This window comes from Dasypus novemcinctus, chromosome 10 (assembly GCF_030445035.2).
Source record: "Dasypus novemcinctus isolate mDasNov1 chromosome 10, mDasNov1.1.hap2, whole genome shotgun sequence".
NCBI classification, from domain to species: Eukaryota; Metazoa; Chordata; class Mammalia; order Cingulata; family Dasypodidae; genus Dasypus; species Dasypus novemcinctus.
Genome location: NC_080682.1, coordinates 7288278 through 7314067, shown reverse-complemented (window position 1 = coordinate 7314067; position 25790 = coordinate 7288278). Strand labels below are relative to the sequence as shown.

Genomic DNA, 25790 nt, shown 5'->3' with positions numbered 1-25790 from the left:
AAATGGGCAGAGTCCTACTCCTCAGCAGTGGGAGGTGGGGGAGGGGAGCGGTGCGCTCCTCAGCACACATTTTGAATGGACCTGAGTTTTTCACCCCAGGGAGATTAAGAGTCCATACCAGAGCCTTGTCCCACGTGGCACCACACCCCGCCTCTTCACCCCCACGCAGTGTGGTGCTAACAGGAGGCTTCAGAATAGGATGCCATAGCAACTTGAAGTAAATAAAACGTCTGCAAATGAAATTAGTTTGGGGGGAGGGTGGGAGGCATCTGGAGACTTGGCAAAAGAAATCTTCATGGAGAAGCTTCTTGGATATGAGTTAAAGGGTCTTTTAAAAGTCCCAACTCTAGAATTTGGAACATGATCCTTAGGTTCAGGATAAAAGAGCTTGGTAGAGAAATGCCTCGTACTTCAAAAAGCCCTGGTTTCTAGGCACTGAGCCCACAGGATTATGAGAATGGTTATTTAAGGTGGCCTAGGCATGCTGACCTGTCCAGAATCAAAGTTTAGTTTACTCTGAAACGGTTAATATCCTATACACACTTGAGGTAACCAGAAAGGGAATGTATAACTTCTACTGGTTTTGTGTTCTTTTGCTCTTGGCTTGCCTTAGGGCTCATGAGGCCAGAGGAAGAGGGATTTCATTCTCAAACAAAAGGTTTGTTTCAAAATAACACTCAACCAGTGTGATTTACTTAAGTGGCAGTTTCTTACTGTAATATTGTTCCTGAAGTCATTCAAACTGGATTGGTTAAAACTAGGAAAACTATTACCCCAGAGATTGTTCCTGCCCTACCTATAGGAATAAAGGCAAATCACTGACCGTGGGGGGGGGGGGGGTGGAGGAGAAAGGGGGGTTGGTTGATTGGCTTTGAGATTTCTGTAATTGGTCTTAAAAGAAGAGAATCGTGGGTAGTTTGAATCTGGAGGACATTACTGTTTTGCTGTTCATATTGTTAATTCAATATTACTAGCCAGTCTTTTTTTTAAAAAATTATTTCTTTAAAGAAACTTTAGATTACATAAATGTTACATAAAAAATACAGGGGAGGGAGCGGAGGTGGCTCAAGCCATTAGGCACTCCCCGGTGCCTCCTGAAAAAAAATGAGCACACAACAAACAGACACAGAGAGTAGACAGCGAGTACAAAACCAACAAGAGGGGCAGAAATAAATAAAATAAAGTTTTAAATATATATATACGGTGGAAGCGGACTTGGCCCAGTGGTTAGGGCTTCCGTCTACCACATGGGAGGTCCGCGGTTCAAACCCTGGGCCTCCTTGACCCTGGTGTGAGCTGGCCCACACGCAGTGCTGACGCATGCAAGGAGTGCAGTGCCACGCTGGGGTGTCCCCCGCATAGGGGAGTCCCATGTGCAAGGAGTGCGCCCAGGAAGGAGAGCTGCCCAGCGCAAAAGAAAGTTCAGTCTGCCCAGGAATGGCGTCGCACACACGGAGAGTTGACACAACAAGATGACGCAACAAAAAGAAACACAGATTCTCGTGCCACTCAGAAGCGGGCAAAGAAGAACATGCAGCGAATAGACACAGAGAACAGACAACTGGGGGTGGGGAGAAATAAATAAATAGAGAGAGAGAGAGAGACGCATAAAAATATATATATACGGGATTCCCATATGCCCCACTCCCTCCCCCTCACACATTTTCTCATATTAATAACATCCTTCATTAGTGTTGTACATTTGTTACAATTAATGAGCACAAATAGAAACATTGCCACTAACTGTGGATTATAGTTTACACTCTGTTCCACACAATTTTATAAGTTATGACAAAATATATAATAGCCTATATCCATCATTGCAACATCATGCAGGACAATTCCAATGTCCTGAAAATGTTCCCATATTGCAACTCTTTTTCCCTCTCCCTCCCTCAGACCCTCCGGTAGCCACTGCCTCCACAATGATGAAAGTTCTTCCATTGCTAGAATAACAATAAGTCTATAGTAGAATAACAGTAAGTCTACTCTAGTCCATGTTCATTCCCCAGTCCTGAGGATTCTTGGATGGTGATGCTAACTCCACCTCTAATTGAGAGGGGGCTTAGATTCCATGGGGGCAGATGGATGGGGCGACCTTGCTTGCAGTGGTAGATTCTTTCAGTTCCTTGGCATGGTCGTTGTCATCATCATTTCCCTGTTAGTTGTCCTGGGTGAGTCCAGTGAACTTGAGAGTAGATATTACAACTCTGTTGAGATTCAGGGCCCAGATGGTACATGGAAGCCCAAAAATTTAAGTCTCTTGGACATAAACCTATCAACTCTAGTACTAACTGTAGGTTCAATTAGAAGGGGCAGAAGAGCCATGTGTGGGGAAACCACAAATGAGTCCAACACTCACACTGGGGAGCATAAATTCCAAGGTCAGGCCCACTGGCAGAACACTAAACGCCTGAGCTGTCTGCTCTTCCTCTAATATCTGGATGTCTCTAGAGCCCTCAGGAGCCCCACTATTAGTGGCAGTATTTTTACTGTGGCAGTCAGCGAGATCCTCCTGGATGCAGGATGACCTCCCGACTCACTTTGAAATTTCTTAGCCATAAGAACTCATTTGTATTTACCATTTCCGCCTTATTGTCAAGGTCTTTTTCCAGATGCATTGCTAGTTGGTGCTTGGTGCCAGGGAGGCTCATCCCAGAGAGTCATGTCCCACGGGCGGGGGGAGGCAGTGCATTTATATGGTGAGTTTGGCTTAGAAAGAGGCCACATTTGAGCAACAAGGAGGTCCCTCAGGAGGTAACTCTTAGGCAACATATCCAGTCATTTTTATGCCAATTTGCTCCAATCTGCAAAATGAGGGCATTACTTACTGCAGCATTTGTCAACACAGTACTTAGTTGTTTCAGTGCAAAGTGTTAGTTTAATGAGGATAAGGGCTGGGAGCAAAGGGAAATTTGGAGTCTTCGTAGGACTGTACTTGTCTGAGTCTGAGTTTTCTCATTTGTCTCCAGTTTACTTGTTTCACAGTGAGGTTCTCTATGATGGGAGAATATGAACAATTGCCATGCTGCTCTCCTCCCTGGTACTTGGGGACTGTTGTGAAGTCTGGATGCTCTTAGAAGTGGTTGGCTCTTTGTTCACCATGGCCTGCTTTTCCATCTTTTCTCCTATCCTCCCCACAGGTTTTGCTGGAGGAACTTGCCAACAGTGATCCCAAGTTAGCCCTCACTGGAGTACCTATAGTACAGTGGCCGAAAAGGGATAAGGTAAGAAACTATTCTGTTTGATCTCCAGGCTGCTCAGCATTCCAGGAAGAGAAAGAACAACTAGAGAGCAGATAGCTTTTGGTATATTAACACAAACTGACAGAAAATCATTACTCAGTTCTGCTTTGACTCTTTGGTCAGGGTAATTGGCTATGTGTGGCGGCAGCTTTCTTAACTTTCAAAGTTTGAGGCCTCCCTCCATATTCAGATGACAGGGATGTATTAGTTCTCCAGAATGGGTCAGTTCCTCTCTGTCTGACCCAGTGACTCAACTGTCTTCCTATAGTTATGATTTAAAACCACTAAAATAATTACATGTATATTTAAAAGGCCAGAGTTTTTATTGTTGTGAGACCATGCTCTTAAGATTCCCCTTAATTTGGACTTTTCAGTTTGGAATTGAAAAGAGAAAAAAGGAATAATAAATCATCATTTATAAGTTTTTCAGACCTTTTCAGTTCTTGTATCATTTTTTCCCATATTGTCCTCTGTCAAGGTTATTTATTAAAAGTCATAGCATTCAGATCCTTTTCCAGACTCAGACAATGAGTCTGACCGAAAAATTAGGTCTGTCCTTTATGTTCCCCAGCTGAAACTTGGAGAGCCATCACATTCCAGGGGTGTTTAGGGAAAATACAAGGGTATGTGACTGAAGAGTTTTTATTTTATTTTATTTTATTTTATTTTATTTTATTTTATTTTTTTAAGATTTAATTTATTTGTCCTCCCCTGTTGTCTGCTCTCTGTGTCCAAATTCGCTATGTGCGTTCTTCTGTGTCTGCTTGTATTCTCATTAGGCAGCACCGGGAACCGATCCTGGGACCTTCCGGAATGGGAGAGAGGCAATGACTCTCTTGCGCCATCTCAGCTCCCCTGTTCTGCTACATCTTCTTGTTTTCTCTCCTCTGTATCTCTTGTTGCGTCTTCTTGCTGCGCCAGCACTCCTGTGCGGGGCGGCTCTTCTGCACAGGGCTGCTTTCCTGCATGGGCCAGCACTCCGCGTGGGCCAGCTCACCGCATGGGCCAGCTTGCCCCCCTCACCAGGAGGTCCTGGGCATCGAACCCTGGACCTCCTATAGGGTAGGCAGGAGCCCAGATGGTTGAGCCACATCCGTTTCCCTGAAAATTTTCTTTAAAGAACCATTTCCTCCTTCCAACATAGAAGAATCCCACCTGGCCTCTGCTTGGCGACGTGAGTCCTGCCTCAAAACAACTCACCATTTCTGATTCTTGAGCTGTTTGTGTCAGAACAGTGTTTAAGTCACTATATAAGTGGGAAATTAAATAAGTAGAAGGCATGGTTCTTGTCCTTGCAGTGGTCACCAACAGGGTAAATACATGTGATAAAATTATAAATATATATCTGAGAGATTTATGCCACACTTAAATGCTACTGGCATATCTGCTCTGTACCAGGCTTATGCTTGAGTTCAGAGAACTAAAGAGATGAACAAGACCACTCTCATCTTCAGGTCATTTACTGTTTTGTTTAGGAGTATATTCTGAGTAATAGTATTCAGGATAAGGAAATATGGGAGGGCCCCTTTGGAGTGATTATGGTGGGTGGCACTTGTCCAGAAACTATCAGGGAGAGACGAATCTTAAGAGTGCAGCAGAAGGAGGTGGATTTGACCCAACGGATAGGGCGTCCGCCTACCACATGGGAGGTCCAATGTTCAAACCCAAGGCCTCCTGACCCGTGTGATGAGCTGGCCCATGCACAATGCTGATGTGCTCAAGTACTGTGCCACGCAGGGTGTCCCCCACATAGGGGAGCCTCACGCACAAGGAGTGTGCCCCATAAGGAGAGCTGCCCAGCACGAAAAAAGTACAGCCTGCCCAGGACTTGGCGCCGCACACACGGCGAGCTGATACAGCAAGATGACGCAACAAAACAAGACACAGATTCTGGGTGCTGCTGACAAGAATACAAGTGGGCACAGAAGAACACACAGCGAATGGACACAGAGAGCAGACAACTTGGGGTGGGGGGAACGGGGAAGGGGAGAGAAATAAATAAAAAAAAAATCTAAAAAAAAAAAAGTACAGCAGAATGAGAGGGATGTGGCTAAAAGTAGTAGACCAAAGGGTCAGGACAGGGGTTGGCGAACTTTTCCTAGATAGTAAATATAGGTTTTGCGGGCCGTGTAGTCTCTCGCAACTTCTCAATTCTGCTATTCTAGCTGTAGCATGAAAGCAGCCATAGAGAACATGTAGACAGATGAGCATGGCTGTGTTCAATAAAATTTTATTTATTAAAGCAGGCAGTAGGCCAGATTTAGCCCATGAGCTGTAGTTAGCCAATCCTTGGGCAAAGTAAGTACCATGTAGTCTTCTACCCTCTCCAGTTCAATAAACTACCTTATATATTTGATCTCCCTGCTTTCTCTTTCCAGCTTAAATTCCCCACCCGGCCAAAGGTACGGGTCCCTACCATCCCCATCACAAAGCCTCACACTATGAAGCCAGCACCACGGTTAACACCTGTGAGGCCAGCTGCTGCCTCCCCCATTGTGTCAGGAGCCAGGCGGAGACGAGTGCGATGTCGAAAATGCAAAGCCTGTGTGCAAGGAGAATGTGGTGTTTGCCACTACTGCAGGGACATGAAGAAGTTTGGGGGGCCTGGACGCATGAAGCAGTCCTGTGTCCTTCGGCAGTGCTTGGCAGTGAGTAATCTCCTGGGTAAAGAATTTGGGGGAGGGGTAGTAGTGCCAAAGGAATTAGAATAAATATAATACAGAGTTATAGAGACTTCAGAGTTGGAAAGGAAAAGTTATACTGTCTTTTTGACTTCATTTTGTCCTTTTCTCCCTGGGTTGAGAAAGGGAAGGTTTCTAGCACTAAAAGTGATCTAATCTGACCATTCAGCATTGCTCACCCAATTTTCACATGAGACCAGCATTTAAAAGGCTATTTTCTGCCCTCTGTCCCCTCTATTTATTTATTTTTTTCGGGATGTACTGGACATTGAACCGAGGACTTTGTACCTGGGAAGCAGGTGCTCAACCACTGAGCTACACTCACTTCCCTCTGTTGCCTCTTTTAAATGGATTAGAAAGGATCTGTCAGGCCAAGGAGAGGTCAGTTAAAGGGAAAATTAAAAATAAGCTAGTCTCTAGTAGTCTCTAGCTAGTTCTCAGGCTGTTGATTCTCCCCATCTTCTTCATTAGTCATTTTTCCTTCCAAAAACCTCTCCTCTCTGCACTGTCCCAAGGCTCCTAGGGTACAAGAGAGAATTACAAGAACCAAATCACCCATCTTCAGTTAAGGGGAAATTGAATTGATAAAGATCTAAGGCTTTTCTCTTCTTGTTTTCTGTCTTTGTCCTTTTGTAGCCCAGACTGCCTCACTCAGTCACATGTTCCCTCTGTGGGGAGGTAGATCAGAATGAGGAGACACAGGACTTTGAGAAGAAACTCATGGAATGCTGTATATGCAATGAGATAGTGCATCCTGGCTGCCTCCAGGTGAGAAGTCTAAGGGTCCTCTGAATTCTCAGCTGATGGAGTATGTAAACATACTGAGTGAAGCAACAGAAGAGGGGAGGACCTTTACAAGTGATTGTCAGCACCCCTACTGTGGGAAAGCAGCTCCATGATTATGTTGCAGGACAACATTAACCCTTTATTCAAATGTCTGCTATGTGTCAGGCACTGTGCTACATCCCAAGGATAGACAGTGAGCAAAATACATCTAGTTCCTGCCCTCATGGAGCTTACAGTCTGGCCTCTGGAGAGTCTGTCTGGAGTCCCCAGGCCATCGCGGAACTGCATAGTCTATTTCGGGATGCCTCAAACCTTTAGGCATCTCTGCTGCATACTTCAGTGAAACTCTGAATGTTGGTTTTCCTGAGAGATGGTGAGGTTAATAATATTAGCTAACATTGGATAAGTGTTCAATCTGTAACAGGCTTAGTACACACCCAAGGAGCTTAAAACAAATTATAAGGAAGTCCAAACCTCAACCTCAGAGATTGATTCAACTGGTCTAGCCTTGGTGTTCTCTGAAAGTCCCAGGTGATTCTGATATGCAGCCAGGACAAAGAACCACCATTTTCCGTGGATTCTCTTATTTAATCTTAAGATAACCCTATGAAATTGGGTCTACCTTATTTCTTTATATTTCTTTAAATCTAAAGTACATTGATGCTGGTACTTTCTTGCCTTCCTGGAAAGTGTCAACTCTGTCTTGACTGCCACCTGGCTGATTATAAGACATTGCTGATTGTGAGAAGCATCCTGATCTCAGAAAGATTAAAATGTGAAAAAGATGCATCACTAAAATACAGGGTATTATCTTCATTTTACAGATGATAATAATGGTTAATATAAAGCATTTACTGTGTCAGGCATTATTCTAAACAGTTTATATATTACATAGTTCATTTGATCCTTACCACATCCCTATAAGGTAGATATTGTTACTTATCTCCATTGTACAGTCAACAACACTGAGAATGCAAGCAACTGTAACTCCTGTTTCCCACTGCCAGCGTTGGGTCTAGCACTATTCCTATTTGTTTAGTTCCTTTTGCAAAGTGTCATGAGACCCCAAATTGACCCAGGCTCTTGGGAGACTCCTCATGGAGACTAACTTGTATCAAGTAACCTAGAGTTTTCCAGTGACAGAGAGTGGATATGGGTGCCATTTGGGGCCCCTCTCTGAGGCTCGCAGCTGGCATATGGAATGGCTGAGTTTTTCTCCCCTTGGAGACCAATATGTTTAGAAATGGGAAACTCTTCAGGTTCTTCCCAGCCATGTGGTTGTGTTATTGGTTGATAAAGGAGGCTTTTTTTTTTTTTTTCCCCTCTCTCCTGATGAGAAAGATTTTTAACATCTCTATCTGCCTATAGATGGATGGAGAGGGCTTGCTTAACGAGGAATTGCCAAATTGCTGGGAGTGTCCAAAGTGCTACCAGGAGGACAGCTCGGAGAAAGCCCAGGTAAAGGAACTTTACCCAGACTGGTGCTGGGAGAAGAAAGGAAGTTCCTGGTCTAGGAGATTCCTGTGTTTGCCTTTGTGGCTTCTTTCTGACCTGGGGAAATTATATTTTTGTTTTGTCTTATTTGATACCTTTTTTCCCTTTTGGTTAATTTTGTCTATTCTTTTGTTTGCATTTTTACTATTTGTTTTTCTATTATTGAATATTGTTCTACTTGGAGTGTGCCAGTGCCTGAGGTCCTGTGGCACTCTGGGGCCTTAAAAAGAGAGGGACCATTGGTGAGCTGAGGAGGGAAATTTAAGTGAGCAGGATTGCTCCTGAGGAATGAAATTTGAGGGGAGGCAGTGGCCTGAGGCAGCAAGTTAATACAGTGGTGTCCTGGAGTTTCCAGTTAAGCAGGTTCACATTTTTGTCATCTTCACCTTTGTGGCCTTTGTGGCCTCAGCAGAAAGCCCTGCCCAGTACCCAAATGTGTTTTTAAGAGGCAGCCCCTCCCCTCCAGAGGAAACCAGTGCCATGACCTTGGCCTGGAACAGCTGCAGTTGCTGGCCCAATGGTCACCAGTAATACTAAAGAGCCAGAAGGACTCTGATTACTTGAACCTGTCAAGGCAAGACCCACTAAGGACACATACAAGAGGCAAGCTGTCCTACTGGTAGTCAGTCAAGCTCCAGTGGGCTCCTCCAGGTGCCCTGCACAGGAATGGGGACATAAGAGATTTTCTCTGTCTTCTATTTCTTCCCACTTAGGAACTGTAGTAGTTGAATTTTCCATCTAAATGTCTTTTTTCTTTTTTTTTTTTTTTCCTGATACAGGTTTTTTTTTTTTTTTTTAACTTTGTACATTTAATAACTGAAAATATAAACAATTAAAAACCAAAGAGAAAACACAGTTGAATAAAATAAATGTTTTTTAGGATAAGGGTTTCTAAAGTTGAGTAGGGCTAAAGTTCTCCTTGTTCCAAGTTCTTATCCAGTAGCTTTTGCATTTGCTATTTCTGGTAGGAGTGGGAGTGGGTGTTTGCTTCCCTGCTGCAGCAGATGGGTTGGCAGAAGCCATATTTTAGTATTACTTTCTAATACAATATAAAAGCCAGTGACTAAGAGGTGGTCATTCTCCTCCAAACATGGTGATCTCAAGAATATAAAGGGAAAAGGGAAAAGGGAGTGGAAATCAGGATTGTTGCTAAGGGACATAAAAGTCTCCCTAAGGAAAATCTGAAGTACTGATATGACTCTTAGTAGAATACATAGATTACACTTGGTCACAGCATAGCCAGGGTGGGCTTCAGGAAAAGAAAAGTTTCCAGAGAACACAAGTGCCCCAGGACAAAGATGTAGTCCTTTCTGGGAATGTTGGCCATACCAAACCATATCGCTCGTTGTAATCCTGCACACATAACCTCTGGTAGCTATGCAGTTTCTCACAGAGATTCGCTTGCATTCTCTTCATCTCTCTAGGGATAGGGTGGGGTGCTGATAGGAAGAAGCAGTCTGGTAGAGGAGAGTGTAGATACCACACTGGGGGAGCTAAAAGTCAGTAGGGTTTATTACTGCCCCCAGACTCAACATGTGAAAATTTTTCTACCTCCACTGTCAAAAGACAAGCTTCTCTTTGATAAGAGAACCAGTTTAGAAACAGGATTAAAAAATGTCAGGTTACATAGGGGTAGCATGTGGCCTCTTTAAAGAAAAATATTTTTACTCAGGAAATTATTACTGAAATATTGGGCCGAAGATGAATAAGGTGGGGTATGGACTCAAGCAGCCCCAATATTGGATCCCTCTCCTGTACTTGAACACACACCTTTCTTGCCACTTGTAGGTTTCCCGAGTGACCCATTTTGAGGATTTTGTTCTGTGATCAGTATTCTCTGGCACAGGTGTGAGTTCAGTTGCTGATCCTTGCAGTGTCTAAATTGTGGATTCTGTGGCAATAACCACCCTCTAGCATCCAGGTACCCCCCATCACCACTACCACCAGAGGACCAAATGATCAATCTAGTGCCCCAGGAGCAACAGTAAGGCTCACCCTGTCACTTTTGAGGGTTTTGAAGAGAGGAGGCTCTGATGTTGCCTTCTGGGGCCTGTTTTACAGAAGCGGAAAATGGAAGAGAGTGATGAAGAAGCCGTGCAAGCCAAAGTCCTGCGGCCCCTGCGGAGCTGCGATGAGCCCCTCACACCCCCGCCTCATTCACCCACTTCCATGCTGCAGCTCATCCATGACCCGGTTTCCCCCCGGGGTATGGTGACTCGGTCATCCCCTGGGGCTGGCCCCAGCGACCACCACAGTGCCAGCCGCGATGAGCGCTTCAAACGGCGGCAGTTGCTGCGGCTGCAGGCCACCGAGCGCACCATGGTACGGGAAAAGGAGAACAATCCCAGCGGCAAAAAGGAGCTGTCTGAAGTTGAGAAAGCCAAGATCCGGGGATCGTACCTCACTGTCACGCTACAGAGGCCCACCAAAGAGCTCCACGGGACATCCATTGTGCCCAAGCTGCAGGCCATCACGGCCTCCTCTGCCAACCTTCGTCATTCCCCCCGTGTGCTAGTGCAGCACTGCCCAGCCCGAACCCCCCAGCGTGGGGATGAGGAGGGTCTGGGGGGAGAGGAGGAGGAAGAGGAGGAGGAGGAGGAGGAAGATGACAGTGCAGAGGAGGGGGGTGCAGCCAGGCTGAATGGCCGGGGCAGTTGGGCTCAGGATGGAGACGAAAGCTGGATGCAGCGGGAGGTCTGGATGTCTGTCTTCCGCTACCTCAGCCGCAGAGAACTTTGTGAATGTATGCGAGTGTGCAAGACGTGGTATAAATGGTGAGCAGGGATACAGGGGGTCAGGAAGAGGGGTACGGGAGTAGGTGGCAAGTTTGCCATAAGAGAACAGCATGTACCTTGGTATTTGAAGACTTATATACTGGGTCCTATAAGGAGTGAATTAACCTGGTCTCTTTCCCAGACAGTGTTTGGGATGTGGCCAGTTATGCCTGGAGATGTCATTAGGGAAATTTGGCTCTTTCCCTCCTCTCCCTGCTCTGTACTTTCCCATCTCTCTATTGGGAGTGGGTTACTGATTTGGGGGGTGCACTGTATGGTTTCTGCTAAAACTTCAGAGTGTTAAGGGCTGAAAAGTTTCCCCAGAGTTAGCTGGACTCATCACATATTTGTTGAAAGCCTGTGGTTTGTCCATTACTCTCCTGGTGCTACTGACATGGAAGTCTATAGCTAAGCCCCTTGCCTTCAGCTCCCTCTCCCTCTAACAAGAGGAGGACATGCTTTTCCAAATGAAGGTGCTCGTGATCTTCCAGTTGTAATTCTCACACCTGGATCAGAGTTCCTTTCTTCAGCAAGCAGGGTCCAGTTTGGAAGTTTCCCAAGACTTAGTTGTCCTCCTTAATGAGACCTACCATTTCTTCTCCAAGTTGAACAGAAACCCTAGATTGGGATTTTCTAAGAGATTTCCATGGGCATTGTTGATTTTTTTCCTTAAGCTTCTGGACCTCTAGGATATATTCTTTATAGCTAACATGGTATTGCAGTGGTTCTCAAAGCATGCTGCCCAGACCAGTGGCACCACCTGGGAACATGATAGAAATGCAAATTCTCAGTGTTCTCGGGGCCTATCCCAGACCTGAATCAGAATGGGGGGGGGGAGGGGGGCTGCAATCTGTTTTGGCAAGCTCTCCTGTGGTTCTTATACATACTAAAGTTTGACAACCACTGCTTTTTTAAGCAGCTTGTTTCTGTCCTAAAAGTTTCGTGTGCAATTGATGAAATTTATGCAGTCTTTAATTAAAGACTTTTTTGTGAACATGAGTTTTTCACCAAATCTTAATAAATATCTGAAATATTTCTTTGTAGGGCTAATGGACCTGCCTGGCTCTACTCCTTGGTTTCCAGGCCCAGGCACATAAGACTCCCATTTTCTGCCGTCTCCCCTTGCCAGCCAGAGTGAGCTTGGGGGAGGAGGGAGTGGACACAGGCAGTAAAATATTAAACCCAAGCCTGCCTGGTGCAGTACAGTTTGTGGTATATTTGGACTTGTATACTGCTGTGGGAAGGTACTCTTGGTTCTGGTCGAGACTGGCTAGAAGGTGCAGGGGTAGTGTACAGAAACCCAAGGGTGAGAGAGGTCTCGCTTGGACTGATAAAAGAGCCTTTTCATGCCTGATACAGTAATGGGCTCTGTTTCTAGAGCTTAAGGCAGGGTAAATTAAGGACATGTGGGATAGCACCCTGCAACTTGAGTAGCTGGGATAATTGACGAGAGAGAATGGAGGCAGGCCTAAGGGCCTCAAGCAGTAAGAAGTCAAGAAGTTTTAAAATGTTCCCTTGATGGCTCTTCCTTGGGAGCCATACTATTTTTATGCAAGTGGAGGGGGTATAGTATGGTTTCTCTATGTCCCTAACAATTATGTTGTGTTTGCTAACCCTCCAGAGCCAGCACAAACTGGTCAAGTTAATATACCATTTAACACGGGTGCAACCTAACTAGTTGCTATATAGATCGAGCCCTATTCTCTGAGGCAAGAAATGACAGGGCACAAACCTTGGTTGTCTTGCAGAAGAACCTAGGGAGCATGGCCCTCCAGGAGCTCTGCTTTTCCCAGAAGCTTGTAATTGGAGTTCCTTTGACTGGGGTATCAGGTTAATGACAACTAGTTCTCTTCCTTTCTGTCACAGGTGCTGCGACAAGAGACTTTGGACAAAAATTGACTTGAGTAGGTGTAAGGCTATTGTACCCCAGGCTCTTAGTGGCATCATCAAGAGGCAACCGGTTAGCCTTGATCTCAGTTGGACCAACATCTCCAAAAAGCAACTGACATGGCTTGTCAACAGGCTGCCAGGTGAGCAGCTGTGCTGTTGTCCTTCTAGGGAATCAGAAGAAACAGGTAGGGAAAGCTGCATTGTTTGCAGTGTTTTTTATTTTTATCTTTTTTTTAGAATTGCCATTGCTGCCTTACTGCTTAGCAAGAGATTTATTTATCCAGGTCACCTTAACTGCCAGTCTCCCAGGCATTGTCCTAGACTGGTGGGCCAATTCCCTGCACTAGACAATGAGGAGAATGGGCTCCTGTGTGCTTCCAGCCCAGCGGTCTCCTCAGCATAGCCCTGGCAAGGAAACCTGAGTCAGAGGTTGCCTTGAACAGCCCTTGTAAACCTTCTTCTTCAACATTTTGAGGTCTTGGAAAGGTAGGAACTTAAGCTATCAGTTTTAACACCAAGGCTATAAGATACAGTGTAGGAAATTATAGGAATCTCTGAGCTGGATTACTAGAATAAGATTATGGGGAATCCATTCATCTTTCTTAAGATGACCTGGTAGTTGAGAAAGTGCTGGTAGGCAGAATTAAGCTATTGGATGTCTGTTTCCCACTATTGCAGGACTGAAAGACCTCCTCCTAGCAGGCTGTTCCTGGTCTGCAGTCTCTGCCCTCAGCACCTCCAGCTGCCCCCTTCTCAGGACCCTTGATCTTCGGTGGGCAGTGGGAATCAAGGACCCTCAAATTCGGGACTTGCTGACTCCACCGGCTGATAAACCGGGTATGCTCTGGGCCTGACTTCTCTGTGCTGGTATTGGGGTAGCCTTGTCTTATGACAGACCTCATTCTCAGAAGCTAAGGTAGTCTCATAAATGATACTGTGGAAGAATAAAAGAGACCTGAATGATGATGGCCTATGTACAAGTACAGGTTAACTATTTACAAGCAGATAACTACCTACAAACAAAGGAGTAAGTCCATTTTGTGGATAGTGAAATTCGGGGCCCAGAGAATATAAGCCTAAGGAAGTCTGGGAGAGCTTCACAGTTGAGGTGGGATGTGCATGATGGTCTAGAAAGGGGGGGCGGGGAGAGCATTCTCCACATACCCTTTTGCTGTGTAAGTGAGGCATGATGCAGCAGCTGGGAAGAAAGAAAACTTGTCTGGTTTCCTAGAAACTGCCCCCACACAACTGCTCTTTCCCTGAAGGCAGGGCTGGGTGTGAGCAGTCTTTAACCCCTTCAGGAGCCTAGCCAGCAAGTAGCTAAAGCTCCCTGGCACTTTATTCTAGTTTCCTTGTCTTTCCTACGCAGGTCAGGACAATCGTAGCAAACTCCGGAACATGACTGACTTCCGGCTGGCAGGCCTTGACATCACAGATGCTACACTTCGCCTCATCATTCGCCACATGCCCCTCCTGTCTCGACTCGACCTCAGTCACTGCAGCCACCTTACAGATCAGTCCTCCAATCTACTCACTGCTGTCGGGTCTTCCACGCGTTACTCCCTCACAGAGCTCAATATGGCAGGTATGCTGCTGAGGCCTCCAGAGGTCCCAGCCCTGCCTGGAGCTTTACCCAGGGACCAGTGTGAACTTGGGTGTTTTGATGGAACCACGTTAAATTGTTTCCTGGCCTCTGGACAAGGACATGGGTTTTTAGCCCTCTTTTCACTGGTGGGGGAGTAGGGGATGGACTGAAGCTCAGGGTGAAGAGTAGATGAGTTGGGTACGCCATTCAGCAGCTCTCTGGTCAGCCTTGCAGCCTTTGCGCTTTCTGTCACCTGTCCTGGGAGTATGGCAACTGGCCCAGTGGTTCTTCTGGTCTCAGAACCAGGTAGCTATGGGACAAAAAGGGCTCTAATTTAGCATTTTGAGGGAGAGGTAACACTAAAGGGCTAGGGGAATTATGTGGCAGAGGAAAGTGGGCATGGCCATGTATGTGAGCCCTGTCCTTGGGGTTCCTTCCCTACAGGTTGCAATAAATTGACAGACCAGACCCTGATCTACCTACGGCGCATCGCTAATGTCACTTTGATCGACCTTCGAGGATGCAAGCAGATCACTCGGAAAGCCTGTGAGCACTTCATCTCAGACTTGTCCATCAACAGCCTCTACTGCCTGTCTGACGAGAAGCTGATACAGAAGATCAGCTAAGACACACCCACCCCAGACTGAACAGGAAGCTGATCTTCCCCTCACTCCCCACCGAGGAGAGCCTCTCCCCGACCCTGCACGGGCTCCCTGCACGGGCTCCGAGGCCAGCGTCACACTCCCTCTCCGCTCTCCTGTCCCTTGAGCCCTTTCCCTGCAGGCAGGGCAGAGAGGGTGGTGAACACCAGGCTTACCTGCCTGCTCCTCTCCCTCCTAAGGAAAAGGGAGTAGCAAATTGATCCGAGGGAAAAGCACAGGCTGTGTGCTGTCAAGGTGCCTGCTCGCTTGCTCGCCTGCCCGCCTGTCGGCTCACTCACCTGCCAGGAGGCCTGGCTCTCAGTTTGGGGGTGCTTGTGCAACTTTCATCTGCACTGGGCCTTGGGCCCTTCCACCCCAGCAGTGCCTGGGTTTAAGCAAACTTCCAGGGAACAAAGCTGCCCTGCCTCCATGACCAGGTTCTCTTTGTGGTGTCCAGTGCGTGTCTCTCCTCTGTCACACTCTCCCGGCTTATGCAGGAGGGGCCAGCAGCCCCAGGAACGCCAGACCCATGCAAATCACACTGGTGCTGTTGAGATGTCCAAAACCTCTTATCCATGTCTGTGCTCGCCCTCCTCTTCACTCCCCTTAGCTTGATACTGTCCCACGCTTGTGGTAGTTCAAATAATGAGGTTTCCCCACCCCAGACTTTCCTGCTAGTCGCCATGAGGTCCTTATTGCACTTATTGGGGTTGAGGCTCTTCAGAGGAGCTGGAACTGCCCACCCCAGGGACACCTCATTTTATTGCTTCCCAGGCAGATTCTGAGATGGGCACCATCTCCCTCTTCCCCTTCCCTGTTTGGCCTCCCACTGCCCTTTTCCAGATGTCCTCATTCCTGCCTGATTAGGGCTTTCGCAGGATGCATGTCTTCAGAGGGAGCAGCGTGTCTCCCCCAGCTGGGGGGTAGCAGAGGACTGAGCCCAGTCCCCACCTGCCTCCCAACCAGGCGCCGGGCCTGGCTTAGCAGAGCCCCGGGGGCCCAGGCCTGGGTTTAGCAGGAATGGCTCACTGATCTGGCAGCTTTGGGTGGGGCCCTGCTTAGAAGCCAGTCACCTGCCCTCTGCCTGCAGCTATGGAAGGGGGTGTGCATGTGCCTCTGTATGTGTGGCTGTGTGTACTACATGTGTGTGTGTGTGTGTGTGTGTGTGTGTGTGGAGGGAGGTAGGGAAGGGAGCATTGTGTCTCCCACACCACCGCCCTGTGTGGAGCCCCATCAGCTGCCCCCTTTTCTTTGCATTGAACGACCTGTCCAAAGATCCTCTCTCTAGGGCAGCAGAGAGCTTTTTGCACTTTAAAAAAAAAAAAAGAAAGGTCGGAATTTCTTTTGGGTTAATATTTAAGTGTGTGAGGAGATGCTCATGGCAGCAGCCTATGGCAAGAGCTTATAAATGAGACGCAAATTTGCACTCTGCTCCCCATCTGTAAGGATATTGATAGCACAACCTTGCCCCTGCCTTCTTGTCCTCCAGCCCCATCCCTTCCTGGCCCCTTTCCTGTGGTCCTGTCTCAGGCTTTCCTCCTCCCTGAAGCCCTGCTGGGGGAGGGGAAGGAGCCCAGGCATCAGGGAACGGTCTGAATTGTGAGCCAGCCCAGAGGAGAGACGCCAACTGTACCCTTGCCACTTCCAAAGCAATAGAGGCAGAGGGGTCCCCCTCTTTGCCACCTAGCCCAGCTTTGACCCTGGCATAGACTGGCCTCCTAAGAGAAAAGTGGGTCCTGGTTAGGGGTGGCATTGTGCATTTCTTCCAATCTGCTGATTGTCTTGGCTGCACCTTAAAAACAGCAGTCTGCTCCCTTGACCCTCTGCCCGCTTCCATTGGTCTCCAGGCCCCAGCAATCTGGGACTGAAACTTTGAGGAAATGCCAGTGACTTATTCCAGAGTGCCTCAGTTAGGGGAACTTCTCTGTAAAGAACCCTGGGTATTGAGCAAAAACCTTATTAATACTATTGTCAGTGATCTATAATTGGAAGCTTCCTGCCTTTTTTTGGTTGCTCCTGTGGAAAATACTGAAAAGATTAATGTTTTTGTTTGTTTTTGTTTTGTTTTTTTGTGTTTTGTTTTTGTTTTTTGGGGGTTCTGTTTTTTGTCTTTTTATAAAAGGGGAGGTGGAGAGACCCCTTCAGAGCAGGGATTGTGCCGGGAGAGTGCCTCTGACTTTGGGACATTTCATCCACAGAAATTTCCAAGCTGATAGTTTGTTTTGGGTTTTGGTTTTGTTTGTTTGGGGTTTGGAAAAACAAGCATTTTTACTGTGCACGGAAATCAGTCAGCAGAAAAGGGAGCCCAGGGGAGGTGGCAGATGGACCGATGCCCCTGCTGGGCTTTACTTTTCTTTGGAACTGTGAGGGGAAAATGGTTTTTAAGGTGAGGGTTGGTCCAGGTGGAGGAAAGAAGTGTCTCTGAAGACAGAGGAGCCCGGGAGTCCATCGCATTTCCTGCAATCTGCTCTTAGATACGGCCTTGCCAGAAGAGCCTGCCCTCTTCAGACTGCAGGACCAGACACCCTGCCTCCATCTTTCCAAGCACCGGGGCGAAAAACCACAAAGGAAAGGAAGAAAATTTATATATATATAATATAAAATCACTTGGTGATTAAAAAAATAACTGCTCCATAAATAAAACTCCTAAAGTCACTATGTTTAAAGGGTTTGATTGTGTTTTTTGTTTTTTGGAGAAATAACTGTAAATATATATTTTTTGTTGCTGATTTAGAGTCAATCTCCAATGTTGTGCTAAGAAAATTTAAATTAAATGTAAGCATTAAGGGGATAAGTCTGATGCTATCTCAGTTGACACATTGGGGTTATTTGGGGCCAGGGAAGGAGGGAAGCTAGTTGGACTTTGTTTTGTTTTCTAAAAGTTCCTCCACTATTGGTTTTAGAAAGAGCAAGGACATCTTTCCTCTGACACATGGGAATGGGAGATATTTGTGTAATAAAATTTTTAAAAGACAAAAAAAAAAAAAAAAGCCTCTAATGGGAAATATTTTGATTTGGGTTTTTTGTTTTGTTTTGTTTTTTTGTTTTTTTAATAAAAGGACTTTTAAAAACAAAAACAAAACAAAACCTTTTCTGCCTTGGTGTGTGTGTGCATGAGTGAGCAAGCGAGTCGAGATACTGCAGACTCATGCAAGTGGCAAAGGCCTGGAGTTGCCTGTCTCACCCCTTGGAGCACAAGCTGCGTAACTGCTGGGACTGTACTACTATCCTTACCTCTTAAAGTCAAAAGGCAGCCCTTTTAGAAACACTGCAGAATTTGCTTCATCAATGTTTTTAATGGATGGCTAGTGAAAGTCTGAGATGACCTGACCTACCACTACCACCGCCCCGCACACGTGCACACATGCGTGAACACCCCACCACCCCAAAAAGGCACTGCTGGAAAGAACCTCTGAAAATGGGCCTGCAGATTTTCAGTTATCCAACTCTACTGCCATGTCCATCTCAGGAGAGCCACTAGTCAAGGCCAGCTGCCATCCACTAAAGCTGCAGAATAGGTCACTCAAGGTCACTGAGCGGGCTGAGGCCACACTGGCACCAGCATTTTCCTCACCTGCATTTTTTGGGCATGTCAGATGAAAATCAGCCAGGTGGCCAGTCTTTAGACATGTGCCTTTGATGCTGCCAGACTGCTTCACCCTGCTCACAGCTGTCTCTGGAGGTCTGAAGTCCCAAGGAAGGGGGGGAGAGGGGGTTATTCCCAGTTACTTAGAACTGTCCATCCTACCCCAAAACTGTTTAAAGAGTATCTCTGTCTGCTGCACGTCCTAGAAAAGGACGAGGTCTTGGGCAATGAACTGATTGTTGTTTCTTCAGGGTAGCTATGGACATGGCCATGTTTGCATGTTGCCAGAAGGAAGAATGAGTGTTACTTTTGCCTCTTAGATATCTCAGAAACCCATCTGCTTCTCAGTAACCTCATCCCTGCCACCCTAGTCCAAGCCACCACTGTCCAGTACCTGGGCCACAGCAACAGCCCCTAGACGGCCTTCCAGCTTCCTGTCCAACCTGCCATCATTATTGGCAGCCGGAACACGGCTCTTAAAAGATATGGTTGGGAAGCAGATGTGACTCAAGCTACTGGGCGCCCACCTACCAAATGGGAGGTCCCAGGTTCCGTTCCCAGTGCCTCCTAAAAAAGATGAACAGAGAGCAGACAGCAAACAATGATACGGTGGGGGATGGGGGGCAGAAATAAAAATAATGCAAAAAAAGCCTATTACTCTTTCCTGCTTAAAACCTTTCAGTGCATTCATCCAGAATAAAACCTAAATGTGTTCTTTCATGCGGCCCTGTTTCATCACTCATCATTTGCCCCCTCCCACTATGCCCAGAGCTAACTTTTTACCTCCACCCATCTCTGGGGCTTGGCACATGTGCTTCCTTCTGCCTGGCCCACCTGCCTCAGTTTACAGGTCACTCCCTCTGGGAAGCCACCTGCCCTGCTGGGGACTGGATCATATGTTAACCTGGTAACCTACTATTCCCTTAAAGTCAGTCTCCCCAACTGCCTGAAGCTCCACAAGAACAAAGATTGTTCTGTGGCTCACCATGTCGTCCCTAGCAGCTGGAACAGTGCTTAGTACATAATAGATGCCCAAGAAACTGCCGAGTGAGTGTTCCCAGCAAACCAGATACCCAGAGATCAATCTCAGCTCTCCAAATTCACCTTTTCTTTTACCTGTATGTCCTTCTCCTTTCTTGCGCCACTGCTGCAAGCCTCTTTTTTTTTTTTTTTTTTTAACCTGTCAACAGTCTCCCTGTTTTGATGTAATCTGTATTCAGCTATGAATTAGCCTTCCCAGGGCACACAATTCTTCAGTAACCTGGGATCATGTCTAAACTCAAGAGTAAGCTCATCCTGCCAGTGGCATCTGTAAAATGGGGGGCACCGTGATTGGCACTTAATAGGTGCTTCTAAGAGGCCTTGAACAGGACACCTCTCTGGTCCCCAGGCTTGCTGTGTTTAGGCTGCATCACCCCCAAAGCAGCCTGTCAACATCTAGCCCTTCTCCAAACACCTCTTCCTCCAGAAGCCTTTCCCGTTGCCCCCTCCAACAGGAAAGGACCGGCCTGGGCATTCTGTACCTCTTGTAGGCAACAACATAGGAACCGCTGACATCTGATGGGCATTCCTATGTGTTTAACATGTAGAAACCCATTTAATCCTCACTACAACCCTGCTATTACTACCCCGTCGTAGGGCAAATTAAACAATTTGTCCAGAGTGACTTAGCTAATAAACCCAGAGACTCTGGCTCCAGGGTCTGCCTTCTCTTTCTGCCTCTGCATTCACATGCTTCTAGTCCATGCTCATACCCCTGCCCCTGCAAGGTAGATATGTTCTCATTTCATAGATGACAAAGCCAAGACTCAGAGAGGTGAAGCGACAGTCAAAGTGTCACTGGCAGAGCTGGGAAATAAATGGAGGCTAGGCCTGTGACTCCGGGGCTTATTCCTTCATGCCAGCTTGCCTGTGCTTTGCTAAGCATCCCAGGCTGGGGGCCTCCCCCATGGCCCTTCAAGTTCCCTGAGGTTAGGGCTATCCTGAGCCAGAAGTCAGGGGATGAGGATATTTACTGCATATAAGGACAGGTGGATGTACCGTGGGGAGGAGGGGACATGATCAACCCTAAGAGCTGTGCAGTCACACAATGCCCCGGGCTCAGTTTACTGCTCTGTGGTTGCCATCTTAAAATTCATAATACTCTTTGAACAAGGCGCTCTGCATTTTCACTGTGCACTGGGCCCTGCAAATGCTGTAGCTGGAGTTTCCAGTTCCCCAAGGGGGCTGCCTCTGTGCCAAGCCGAGAGCATGGCAGGCCTGGCACCTGCCGACTGGGGACACCCATCCTCCCACCACCTTTCCAGGCTGCACTCAGAGCCCAGACGCGGAAGGAAAGCTCAGTGCCCACACCCACACGCAGACAGGAAACAGAGCCCGCAGGAGGGAGGTCTGAGAGGCCCTGACTTCACCCTTGGCCTCACCCACAACTACAGAGAAGCACAGGGGGCAGGAAGGTCCCACTGCCCGCCCCCACCCAGACATCTGCCAGGAGGGTACTTAGGATGGCAAGACAGAAGGACAGAATACAAAGATCCTGAGAGAGAGTCACAAAGAAAATAAGACTCAAGTAGAGAAAAGGCAGATTAAGGAAGAGGGAGAAAGACAAGGAAAAGAAAGTCCATGGAGGACCCCAAGGAAGAGAAAGGACAGGTGAGGCCCACCATAGTGGGACTCTCCCTCGGCCTGGCACTTCACACCCATTAGCTGACTTTATCCTCCAAACAAGCCAGCGAGGTGTGGCCCGAGGCGCCCCTCGTGCAGACAGGAAAGGCGAGGTTCACAGTCGCTAGCCCAGAACCCCAGCCAGGGCAGGAAGAGGTGGCACTGGGGTTCGACCCCAGGTCTTTCCCCCCCACTCCCCGCCCCCACCAGAGCGGCCAGAGCGTGGACCCGGTGGGGGCTACGAGACCGTGACTCGGACTCATACAGTTAGATTAGGGACATCAGGAGACAAGCGCGCACAGAAAGCGCGCACAGAAGGCTCCCCGGCAGGCTGACCATGGGCGCCGGGGCGCATGCGCGCTGGGAAGGCTCCAAGCAGGCGCCGGGGGCGGGGCGGGGCGCTGCGGGGCGCTGCGGGGCGGAGGCGGGCCCGAGGCGGAGGCGGAGCCGGGGCAGCGCGGAGCTGCCCGGCTTTCCGGAAGGCTTCAGGGAGGGGCGCTGCTGCGAGGCTGCCGGCTGGCGCCCGCGAGCCAAGTGGCTGCAAAAGGCCCTTGGGCTGTAGCGGAGAGAGGGAAGTCGAGCCTCCGGGATCACCAGGGCCCTTCCCTCCCGCGGGGCCGCCCTCGGCACTTGCTGTTCCGTGTGTGTGCCTGACACAGCCGCTTCCCTTTCATTCTGGTTCTAGCAAAAACGCCCCTGCTCCAAGGTTGCCCTCACTTCCCCATTCAGGGAGGCGCCTGCTTTTTTTTTTAAGATTTATTTTTTATTTATTTATCCCCCTCCACCACCACCCGGTCTGCTCTCTGTGTCCATCAGCTGTGTGTTCTTCTGTGTCCGTTTGTATTCTTGTCAGCAGCACTGGGAATCCGTGTCTCTTTATTGCGTCATCTTGCTGCATCAGCTCTCCGTGTGTGCAGCACCACTCCTGGGCAGGCTGCACTTTTTTCACGCTGGGCGCTCTCCTTACAGGGCGCACTCCTTGCGCGTGGGGCTCCCCTATGCGGGGGCACCCCTGCGTGGCAGGGCACTCCTTGCGCGCATCAGCACTGCACGTGGTCCAGCTCATCACACGGGTCAGGAGGCCCTGGGTTTGAACCTTGGACCTCCCATGTGGTAGACAGATGCTCTATCCATTGAGCCAAATCCACTTCTCAGGCTCCTGCTTTTATAATAACTTGTCACTTGTCCCATAGAGTGTTTCCAGCATATTAAATGCCCAGGCTCTCAGACACATTGAGAACCCAATAAATGCCGACGGTTATTATTGTTATGTATAGTTTGCCCAAAAGTTCACCGCCTGGCACTCTTCATGTTGGTTCCCCAATGCCAAGCTGGGTTGCCCAGCACACAGTAGACGTTCTACAAGTATTGTTGAAGGAATGATGAATGAACGAGATGTGGCTATTGGTGTTAGGCAGGAATTTCTCCAGATCTACCCAGCACACCCCTGGTGAGGCCAGGGAAGATTCTGTGATCTTCAAAGCCTGGTCCCAGGAGAGAGAGGCAAAGCCGGGGCCGGAGAGAACCGACAGTGACCTCGGGGCCCCACGTTCACTCACGCACATGTGCAGAAACTGTGCTGTGCCAGCCCTTGTCTGGCCTGCCAGTGGGCTGACCTTGTTCTCCTGAATGCCTCCACCTCCTTGCACTTTAGGTCCTGCCAGGTTAATTGGAGGTAGAGTCAGTTCCCATTATTTACAGTAATTATTCTTGTTATTTACAGTAGTTGCCTGAATACTGAACTCTTTACCCCTAAGGGAAATACAGGGTGAGATTCCCTCCAGCCCCTGTCTGGTCACAGCATTTCCATCAATTGATCAATACCTAATCTAGTTTTATGTTTGTTTCTGTTTAAAGACACCTTTAAATATATATATATATGACTCATTTACATTGAACTCAAGGCCAAGCACTATAACTCATGCCTGAATGAAGCTACTTTAACACACACATTTTTCTCTGTAACGGACATCAGAGTCTTCTTGTGCTTAGGAATGCTGGGCAGCACTATGCCGGGGGGCCATTTTCAACAGTGAAATCACCTACGAAAAGCACTAAAATGCAAAACACGTGTCGCTAAATATACCAGGAAAAGAACACTTGTTTACAGTCTGAGAGCTGAAACGAGAAGGCAGCGCATCACCATGTTTGACCTCAACTGGAAACCTGTGCGTCAGACGACTCAAGTTTTTCGCTGCTTTGCACATGTCTGCACATGACCACAAAAGTGCTGCAAATACTGATCCGGAATTACAAGCACATTCTAGCAAGTAGGTGAATTTGTGAATACAAGATCCATGAACAATGAGTATGAAATTGTATATGGTTAGGGTCTTCTTTCCCATTGGCCTGGGCCAACACTGAGTCAGTTTCTCTTTGCAGCCCTTTGTGCCAAGAGCCATGCTGGAGGTGAGGGATGCTGTGGTGACCACGACAAGCAGGCAGGCCAAGGGAGAGCTCTCTGAGCAGGAAACCTTTCAGCCAATGAGATGGCAGAGTGAGCAGGAGCCCACCAGAAAGGGGGGTGATGGTGGGAGTGGGGAGGGCATTCCCCAGAGGTGTGGAAATGAACTTGGCTTGTCCTAGTGATAGAAGGAATACCAGGAAGGCTGAAAAACAAGAGGAAGCTTGGAGGGGGTTGAGTTACAGCAGTGAGAGGGGCCTGACGGCTCAGGACTCCCCAGGCTGTGGGAAGAAGGGTGCTTTGACTTGAGGTGCAGGTGCAGCCTTTGGAGGAGGCGCGTTTGACTTGGGTCTGTAATAGTGCTAACTGCCTGCGGGGTGGTGAGTGGTCGGGAGGGCTAGAAGAGAGCAGGGAGACCCGTGAGGGGGCTGGCACGGGGGGCTGGCACGGGTATCCACCCGAGAGGGGATGGGTCTTGGACTGGGCTTTAGCAGGAAACAGTGAAAGGATTCGGGGTCTATTTTGGAGACATTTATACCAGGCAGTGGACAGGACAGGCTGGATGATAGTGGGGGGGGGGGGGAGGGAGGGAAGAGAACGATATTAAGGCCGACGTCTAAGTTTTTGGAGAACAAAGGAGCCATGGCAGAGATGGGAAGGCTGGAGAGGAGCAGGCTGGGCAGGGGCTGTGTGGCGGGAACAAGAGCTCAGTGTGGGATGCGTTCAGTTTGCAAAACCTGTTAGTCACCAGTGGGGATGCCAAGGAGACGGGTCTGCCAGCTGGGCAGGGATGGTGGTCCAGTCCTCCTGGCACTCCCAGGATCCCAGTCACAGCCCGGCACTGTCTGGGCACCGGACAAAGGTTTGTTGGGAGAAGGAATGCGGGGAGCCTGCCGGCTAAGACAAGTTTACCAGTCGACCCACTTAGAACCGCCAGAGGGCAGCACCCCCCGAAACCAGCCTCCCCCAGGCTAGGGACTTGCACCAACTTCTCCCCCTTTTCTAGGTCCCGGGAATCAAGGAGGCTTCAGGCCCAGCCAGGGGTGCGGGTCTGGAGGGGGTGCAGGGGGGGCCAGGCAGCGCCAGTTCCTGAAGCAGGATGGCTGGCAAATTCCCCAAACCCAGAGGCAGAAGCTGGTCTGACAAGTTCATCAAGCAGAGTGCTTTCAATTGGGGTGGAGGAGGGGTCAGAGGCCTCCTGCTGTGGCATCCTCAAGCACCTCTGGCCCGGTTCTGCCTCCCTCCCCATGTGTCACCTTGGGCTCATTCATTCATCGGATATCGATTGAGTCTTTTCTGTGTCGGGCCCCAAGCAAGAGATGAACCTGGAGCATCAATTACTGGGGGAAAAAAAAGTTACCTCAATGCTTCCATGCTTCAGCATTTCCTATATCAGGAAGTGCATTCCAGGGATGCAAACATTTCATAAAGCCCCACTGTGCTTTCAAATCAAGGAAATAGGGTGTAACTGGTGGTAAGTGCAGAATCAGAGCTGTCCATAATTGGGGTAGGGGTGCCAGGGAGGGCTGCCTGGAGGAGGTGGGTCTTAAAGGCTAAGCAGAAGTTCGCCAGGGAAAAAGGCACACAGAAGGGCTTCTAGGCAGGGAGGTGAAAACCAGTTGGTGGGCTGGTGGGGGACCCCACGTGCAGAGGATGGTGGCAAATGGAGCAGGAGAGGAGGGCAGGGCCCAGCCAGCCAAGCCTTGACTTGCAGGCTAAGGAGCAAAGTGGGTCCCCGCTCTCAGTGTCAAGGGACAAGCTTGCTTCAGGCCAAGTGGATCCCCACTCACAGCGGCCCCAAAACGCCTGGAGAGCTGCTTTGTGGTGCCTTGCAGGCAGTGACCAGTACATCTAGATTGGGGACAGCCCTTTCTGGCACCAGGGCAGCAATCTCCAAGGAGTGGATTGGTTCTGGAAGATTTTCAAGAGGCCAGCCCAGGATGGTGTGGTGATAAAGTAGGGGAGGATGAAAGGGAGGAGTCAGGAAAATGCCTGGAGTTCTGACTTGGGTATGTATCTGAGGGGACAGTGGTGCCACCT

At 48.5% G+C, this 25790-nt stretch overlaps 1 protein-coding gene across 2 annotated transcripts in view; it reads left to right on the top strand.

The window, feature by feature from the left end:
* KDM2A (lysine demethylase 2A) overlaps nt 1-17762 on the top strand; it is a 132855-nt gene extending 115093 nt beyond the window's left edge. For both annotated transcript variants that reach the window (XM_058305113.2, XM_004481583.5), the window contains exons 13-21: nt 3144-3227; nt 5624-5893; nt 6563-6694; nt 8081-8170; nt 10268-10980; nt 12847-13010; nt 13549-13707; nt 14240-14455; nt 14900-17762. In XM_058305113.2, coding sequence (XP_058161096.1) covers nt 3144-3227; nt 5624-5893; nt 6563-6694; nt 8081-8170; nt 10268-10980; nt 12847-13010; nt 13549-13707; nt 14240-14455; nt 14900-15081 — 2010 coding nt within the window. In that variant the 3' untranslated portion in view covers nt 15082-17762. The remainder of the gene's footprint in view (nt 1-3143; nt 3228-5623; nt 5894-6562; nt 6695-8080; nt 8171-10267; nt 10981-12846; nt 13011-13548; nt 13708-14239; nt 14456-14899) is intronic.
* The last annotated feature ends 8028 nt before the right edge of the window (nt 17763-25790 follow it).